This window comes from Eleginops maclovinus, chromosome 19 (genome assembly GCF_036324505.1).
Source record: "Eleginops maclovinus isolate JMC-PN-2008 ecotype Puerto Natales chromosome 19, JC_Emac_rtc_rv5, whole genome shotgun sequence".
Taxonomy (NCBI): Eukaryota; Metazoa; Chordata; class Actinopteri; order Perciformes; family Eleginopidae; genus Eleginops; species Eleginops maclovinus.
Genome location: NC_086367.1, coordinates 12,944,412 through 12,952,397, shown reverse-complemented (window position 1 = coordinate 12,952,397; position 7,986 = coordinate 12,944,412). Strand labels below are relative to the sequence as shown.

Here is a 7,986-nt window from a genome sequence, read left to right as displayed (position 1 = left end):
GAGATATCATGGACTGGATTTTTGATGAACATGAAAAAAAAAAAAACATGTATTTTTGGTTTTGCATGTTGAGTAATTGATCAATTGACTCAAATATTCTACTCATGTCTCAAAAGTCATCTTCTGTTGAACAGTGAATAAAGAGGATAATGACCATAATGAGTGTGATTGATGTTAATATACATGTATATATGGGGTGTTTCTTTTAACACATTTTTTTTAAATGATCATTGTTGAGTCTCTGTCTAATGATGATGAGGCTAGTCCCTGCTCATTTAGTATACAATCTCTTTAAACTGTTCACGACAGCCTGTAAAGGCATCCGGGATGCGGTCAGAGTTCTGTGTGTTCCCTGTGAGCGCCACTTCACAGTCAGACAACATCAACCACATGCACATTTTCAAAAGTTTAAAAGAAAAAGGGGATTAGTGAACAGGTTTGTGAATTTTACTCAAACCAACTGCAGTTGGCATACGTTCATAACCTGTATTGTATGTGTGGGCCCGTTGCAGCTTGCATAATGCCATCAGCCCCAACATCTAACAACTGTTTTCGGGACGGCAACGCGCACATATAACCTCAACAGAGAAACATGTCACTGTGGCGCCACCCATTGGAAAACCACTGCAAAATACAAAAGTTTGTCTTCAAGTTTAACTGCCAAAACAAAACAGAAAGCAACAACGCCCATGACATAACAAAAAAACGACTTAACCCTTTTCCTGTGTTTCGGGTCAAATCTGACCGAGTGACATCCAATTGCCCCAAGACCTTATGCATTCCTCCACACTAGGCCTCTGAACATATACAATTGATAATCACCACTTGCAGTGCATTTGAGTGATTTATTGAACAGTGACACACCTATGATATTTTTGGTCAGAATTGACTGCCATAGAAATGAATGGGTATGAGTATATTATGTTCATCCTGCGGATGGAAAACATCTTCACACACACACACACACACACACACACACACACACACACACACACACACACACACACACACACACACACACACACACACACACACACACACACACACACACACACACACACACACAAAGTAAATGCAGTGAATGCTGAACTTGATGGGCCCACCGGTGGGTCCGGACCATATACTGTAGTTGAAACAATACAATACCACCCCTTGATTCTACTTGCTTTGACTGTTCAAATGAGATGTCAACCACCAAAAAAAGGGTTCCAGAAATATAACTATGCAAAACACCCCGGTCAATTTTAGCCAAAAATAGTATGGGAAGGGGGTATGACCAAACGCAAGAGAAGGGTTAAGATGTTATTATAATTAGGCCTATAGGAATATGTACCAGTATAATGGCTGTAGTTATTCAGTTATTATCTGTTTTTAATTATATATTATCATTTCACCTCCTGTATCCTGCCCTTTAAAATTATACGACACTACTTTATTGATATTATGACTGAATGAGGTATTTGTACATGCAGATCATTTTTCTGCATAGGTGTATTTGTCAAGAGGAAATGATTTGAATATCACGAAAGCTTCCTGGAAAGAAAATGAAACAAGAGAGGAGCTGTTAAGATCACTGGAGGGTCTAGGACACACCATATCCAATACTTCTCCCTACTCTGTATTCCACCAGGACAGGTCTGTAACAAACTAAAACTTATAATAAATACGTTTTTAAATATTTTGCGAGATGGTTCTAGTGTGTGTTAGTTAAGTTATGACCAGTAGTCATGATGACATAAGGTCGAGTAACATGAACCTTTCATAACTGGTTACAAAAGTATTTAAAATGTTCACCTTGCCATTTGACAGGTTTATCACTATTTTGTGTTTAAAAGTTATAGCAAAATTGTAGAAAAACGTTCGTTATTTTGTTTTTATTTATGTAAAATATATCATACAGACATTGAAAATGCCACAATGGTCACTGAAATAACTTGAAACTGACAAAACTAATAATAAATAAAAATGTATTGAAAAATAACGAACGAAAATCAGACATTGCTTTTGAATTGTGGTTCAACAGAAGCATTTAAAAAAACAAAATAATGAAACTAGCCTGGACAAAAATGATGGTACCCTTAGAAAAGACTGAAAATAATTTGACCACAGGGTCATGGTAAACTAAGGTGTGTCCTGTAATTAGCATCACAGATGTCTTCAGACCTGTAATCAGTCAGTCTGCCTATTTAAAGGGGGAAAAGCAATCACTGTGCTACTGTTTAGTATCATGGTGTGTACCACACTGAACATAGAGCACAGAAAACTAAGGAGAGAGTTATCTCAGGATATTAGAAAGACAATTATAGACAAGCATGTTAAAGGTAAAGGCTATAAGACCATTTCCAAGTAGCTTGATGTTCCTGTGACTACAGTTGCACATATTATTCAGAAGTTTAAGGTCCACACGACTGTTGCCAACCTCCCTGGACGTGGCCGCAGGAGGAAAATTGATGACAAATTGAAGAGACGGATAATACGAATGGTAACCAAAGAACCCCCAACAACTTCCAAGGAGATTAGAGGTGAACTCCAAGGTCAAGGTACGTCAGTGTCAGATCGCACCATCTGCCGCTGTTTGAGCTAAAGTGGACTTAATGGAAGACGGCCGAGGAGGACACCACTGTTGAAAGCAAATCATAAAAAAGCGAGACTGGAATTTGCCACAATGCATGTTGACAAGCCACAAAGCTTCTGGGAGAATGTCCTTTGGACAGATGAGACAAAACTATAAGTGTTTGCCAAGTCACATCATCACTATGTTTACAGACACAAAAATGTAGCATACAAAAAAGAAAAGAAAACTATACTGTGAAACATGGAGGAGGCTCGATTATGTTCTAGGGCTGCTTTGCTGCATCTGGCACAGGGTATCATGAAATCTCAAGACTATCAAGTCATTCTGGAGTGAAATGCCCAGTGTCAGAAAACTTGGTCTTAGTTGCAGGTCATGGGTCCTCCAACAGGATAATGATCCAAAACACACAGCAAAAAACATCCAAGAATGGCTCAGAACAAAACGTTGGACTATTCTGAAGTGGCCTTCTATGAGCCCTGATCCAAACCCTATTGAATTGTGGAAGGAGCTGAAACATGCAGTCTGGAGAAGGCACCCTTCAAACCTGAGATAACTGGAGCATATGCCTGTCAACCGGTGCAGAAGTCTCATTGAGAGTTACAGAAATTGCTTGATTGCAGTGATTCACTCAAAAGGTTGTGCAACAAAATATTAACTTAAGGGTACCATAGTTTTTGTCCAGATCAGTTTCATTATTTTGTTTTTTTAAATGATTCTGTTGAACCACAATTCAAAAGCAATGTCTGATTTTCATTCGTTATTTTTCAATACATTTTTATTTATTATTACTTTAGTCAGTTTCAAGTTATTTCAGTGACCATTGTGAGTTTTCTTTCTTTAACGGAAGGGTACCAACCATTTTGTGCACGTCTTTATATCTAATCAATACGTGTATATTGAATTCAGTGTTTTATTCTTATGGTACAATACATAAAATGACATTCTAACACTCATCTTGATTTTAGTTTTACTAAATGTTTAGGTCCTGTTTAACGCTACATATCTTCATATACTTTGTGTTTCTCTATTGAACTGCGTGAACACACATTTCGATAAAATCGTATATGAAAAAAACATACACTATTAAAAAGTAAAGCATTGTAGAGATACAATTAATACATTTTGGTCGCCCCGGCGCTGTTGTTGATTGTTGATCGGTATCTTGCGTAACTTCCTCCACGTGGTCTAGGCCCAAACTCCAGCTCAGAACAACCATTTGTCAACACTGGTGTGCAGCTCAGACCCGTGTGCGTCTTTGTCTGCTTCGGCCAGTTTTACCAGAATGGCTGCAAATAAGGAAGAACCAGGCATCGTCGATAGTATTGCCAGCGAGGGGGAGCTCGAGGAGGCTTTGGCTGTGCTGGCTGGAAGCGACCCAGAAAACTGCTCCTATTCTAGGGTAAGAAAAGCTCCCTGCAGCCGTCGCCTTTATCCGCCTACAGTCGCCTCGTCGCTTTTTGCGACAACAAGCACTGCAGTTTAACATGCAGTAGGCCTACAGTGTGTCCATTGTGACCATGTGGCTGACAATTAAACCGTACTGTTTTTTCACGTTATACTAATTTCTCGTATGGGTTGTTTTTTCCAAGGGGCATCCAAGAGAAACACTATTTAAAAAAACAAAAAACACCCATTGTCTCTTTGCAGTATTTCCAATCAGAGTATTTCCAATAACTTAAGTGCTAAATTACATGGGCTATGGGATCAATACTATGTGGATTGCTGTATTTTTATTCCTCTTTGTGCTATTGTTTCAGGGCTACGTAAAGAGACAGGCTGTGTTTGTCTGCAGCACCTGCACTCATAATGCTGCAGAGCCTGCTGGGGTTTGTCTGGCCTGTGCCAATAAATGCCACGATGGACATGATATATTTGAACTGTACACCAAGAGGTAATTTATTTAGGTGTGTGTATGTAGGTCTGGTTGTGTTTGTAAACTGCTTACAAAAAATGCTTTATCCTCTCAATAATAAAAAAACAATTATTTTAGGAATTTCCGCTGTGACTGTGGAAATAGCAAGTTTGGGGAGTTCAAGTGCCAGCTAATTCCTGTAAGTCCTCTGATTTTACTAAGATGTTCAAACTGAATCAGTGCCATTTCGGTTCTGATTTGTTGAAGTTGTTCCAATGTCTTATATTCACAGGACAAAGATGAGCAAAACATCAGAAATCAATACAATCACAACTTCAGCGGATGCTACTGCACGTGTGACCGACCATACCCAGACTCAGACGATCAGGTACTCCTTTTTCTTTTTGATCTCAGAGCTAATGTAAGTCAGATTACTGGAATGAAATCTAGTGTGTATTTATCTGTTTCACAAAACACCTTTTTTATTTACCCAATAGTCCATTGATGAGATGATTCAGTGTGTCATCTGTGAGGATTGGCTTCATAGCAGGGTGAGCACGAGTCGTGTTATTGAAACAACATTTCTGAGCATCTTTTTAATAAAATGTACATTGCTATAAGACTTCCACTCATTGTCTAGTCATTTTGTTTATCTTTGACAGCACCTGGGCTGCAATGCAGTGGATCCTGACGAGCTGCAAGAGATGATATGCGAGACCTGCATGAACAAGTTTCCCCCCCTGTGGATGTACGCTGCTCACTTTGCAGGTATCTAATTATCCTGAGCTTCTTCTCAGAGCAAAAATAAACCCACATGTCTAACATTTAACACAAACATACAGAGAGTACATTTTCCATTGTTGTTTCCCCTTTAGTACCACCTGTGATCAGCGTCAGTCAGCCTGAAGAGGAGGTAGAAGTCGATGTAGAGGAAGGAGCAGAAAAGGAAGAGACCAGTCCAAGCAGAGATGAGGAATTGTCCGCCAGTGTTGAGCAAACAAAACAGGAGGTGAGAAGCCTTGCTCATGAGACCCTCTGGCTCTGTTTCAGAGTATGCATCAAGGGGTTCCATTGTTAAGACTGAAAACAGATAAAAAGAAAACCAACTAAATACTGGTGCTTCCCCAGCTTTAAACTAAGTTATACATGGCTGCTTTTAGAGATGTTAAACATAAGTTAACTAATGCCAGTGTCCATGTCGCTTGTCACAGTTTCAGGGGTCAATTTAATGATAAAATGTGATTTATTTCTATTTAACAATAATGTTTGGTTATTTTTCTGGCACTTTCACGTTGTACATTTCCATGTAAAAATATGTATAAGCTTTCCCTGTGGCAGTTTATGGTTTGGATTTATCAGTCCCTCAATTCTGCTCATCGTAGATTGTAACAGGTTTTGGTCCCATATATTTGTCAGATAGTTTACAGATTTTGAAAAATTTGGGAATAATAAACTATGTCTTATTTTGAACTGTTAGATGTGGGTTGATTCTGCGCGAGCATGTAAGTATTGTTAGTGTATAGCCAGGAACAATTACTAAAGTTATAGATTCACTTGAAATGTTAGAGTATGTATGGAGTATATCTCATTAGGAAAATGTTCCATACTTTTAATTTTTAAGTAATGTCGAAGGACTTCTCAGCAGTCAGTGTGACTCTGTGGAGTTTCCCTGTATAATGCAGGGTTTTTTTTCAGAAGAAGTCCCCAAAGGTTCAGTATTTGTTCTCTGCATATTCCTCCTTGGCAGCTGGTGTTTTGTAGCCACAAGATGGGGCTGGAGGGTAATGAGCAGATTATAGAGCAGGTTCCAGTTATCCTGCTTTCCCCCTTCTCTGGGTAATTAAGGGGGAAATGACCCATGAGGCACTGCTTCTCCTGCTCTGTAGACAGCATTGGCCAGGCTTCACAGGACCGCTTACTGTAAACTGGAAATTTTCATCACCCAATCATCTCATTGTGTCAGTCGCCTTGAGACTTCCCCAGAGCTACGCTGTGTGTGTGGAGATGTTCCACAAAGTCAAGCTTTTATCATTCATTGCTGCAGACAGCTTTTTTTAAAGTAACTCACTCCATCCTCTGTTAATATATGTATCCTAGGAAGCGGCAAACAGGAGTTTCCCTTGCAAACGGAGCCATGAGGAAATGACAGGCAGCGATGCAAAAGCCACGACCAAAACAGATGTGTGCAGGCTGAAGGAACTGCAGGCCAAAGGGCTGGAGAGGCAGCGACAGGGAGCAGTGTTCTGGCCCTACAGCTGGCGCTCCAAGCTCTGCACCTGCATGAGCTGCAAGGTAGGCCACAAACACGAGGCCAGAATGTGGGCTTCTGCATAGGGCTCAAGCAAGCCCCTCTGCACATGTTGACTCTACACGTGATCCTGCTTCACATAGCAGTGTCTATGGACATTCATTAATGAATGTTTTTTTCCTTCCTTGTGTTGCACAGAAGCTCTATGTGGCTGCCGAGGTGCAGTTCCTTATGGATCTGTCCGACACTATTCTGGCCTACGAGAACAAAGGCATGGACCAGCCGTTTGGGCAGCACCCGCTGATGGCACTGACTAACTCGATGGACCGTGTGCAGCAGCTGGAGGTCATTTACGGTGAGTGCAGGGAGGGAAGGGGGGGAGAAGATGCCAGGTCATTTTTCCCTCCTGAGGATGTTCATTAATCATGCAAAGTGAAATTTATGGCAGAGGTGATTGGTTGAGTCTAATTAATCATGTGGTCCTCCCTCAGGTTTCAACGAGTTGACAACTTCGATCACTGCCTTTTTAGAACAGTGTGTTGCAGAAGGAAAGGTGAGGAATGAATGTCTGACTGTAATCTAGTCGGGATTAGCATTTAACATAGCAATTGTTTGGATTTAATTATGACCCACATGCATGTCTTGGTTTCATATTACAAAATGTTGGTGTTGTCTGCTTTTATACTCTAATTCTCAAACCTGAAACACTCTGTCACTATCAGACGGTCACGGTCGAAGCTGTTCACCAGTTCTTTGAGGAGCTGCGGGCTAGAAAGAGACGAAGGACCAATGTAGAGTACCAGTAACAAGGAGGCCATGCTGCTATCACATGCCTGCTTCATACGGTGCTTTGAATGAATGTGAAGATTAGAAAATGATCCTTTCTCCTTGTTGAATAAAGGGGATTCTTGCTGCAACCAATGTGATCCTAAAGCTTGAATAACAAAGAGTACTGACTTGCTGTTAAAGTTTAGGTGAGTTTCATGTTCAATTGTTTTCATTGATTTAAAAAAATGCCTTAACTCTGAAGCTCATAATGAATGTTACTTGAATTATTGATGAACAAAATAAATGTTGTTCCAGCACGATATGCTTTAAAAAGATTGTATTTGCTATGTTGTTGGTCTATCGAGGGAACATGGTAATGTCATGTGCACTCCTATTCAGTATGTCAGTTTAATACCAGTGTGTTTCAATGTTTTCTGGGGGCGAAAAAACATGTTTGTAAAAGTGATGTAAACAAATATTGCGGTTTTATGTGGATTATTGTTTTGAATAAAGTTACATGTTTTAGTGCACAAAACAACCCAA

At 40.0% G+C, this 7,986-nt stretch overlaps 1 protein-coding gene across 1 annotated transcript; it reads left to right on the top strand.

Moving 5' to 3' along the window:
• Positions 1-1,574: 1,574 nt before the first annotated feature.
• Positions 1,575-7,975, top strand: LOC134881389 (putative E3 ubiquitin-protein ligase UBR7). Its single transcript, XM_063908684.1, has 12 exons — positions 1,575-1,635; positions 3,765-3,974; positions 4,333-4,466; positions 4,566-4,626; positions 4,720-4,815; positions 4,925-4,978; positions 5,090-5,195; positions 5,303-5,436; positions 6,525-6,719; positions 6,874-7,030; positions 7,167-7,228; positions 7,398-7,975. Exons 2-12 carry the CDS (start codon positions 3,858-3,860, stop codon positions 7,479-7,481), a joined length of 1,200 nt encoding a protein of 399 aa, XP_063764754.1. The 5' UTR covers positions 1,575-1,635; positions 3,765-3,857; the 3' UTR covers positions 7,482-7,975.
• The last annotated feature ends 11 nt before the right edge of the window (positions 7,976-7,986 follow it).

What these genes read in the sequence shown, in the direction of transcription:
- LOC134881389 (XM_063908684.1), top strand. Translation starts at nt 3,858, where the DNA reads ATGGCTGCAAATAAGGAAGAACCAGGCATCGTCGATAGTATTGCCAGC. An exon ending in AAAACTGCTCCTATTCTAGG is followed by an intron (nt 3,975 to 4,332) that starts GTAAGAAAAGCT and finishes CTATTGTTTCAG; the next exon opens with GGCTACGTAAAGAGACAGGC. An exon ending in AGGATTGGCTTCATAGCAGG is followed by an intron (nt 4,979 to 5,089) that starts GTGAGCACGAGT and finishes TATCTTTGACAG; the next exon opens with CACCTGGGCTGCAATGCAGT.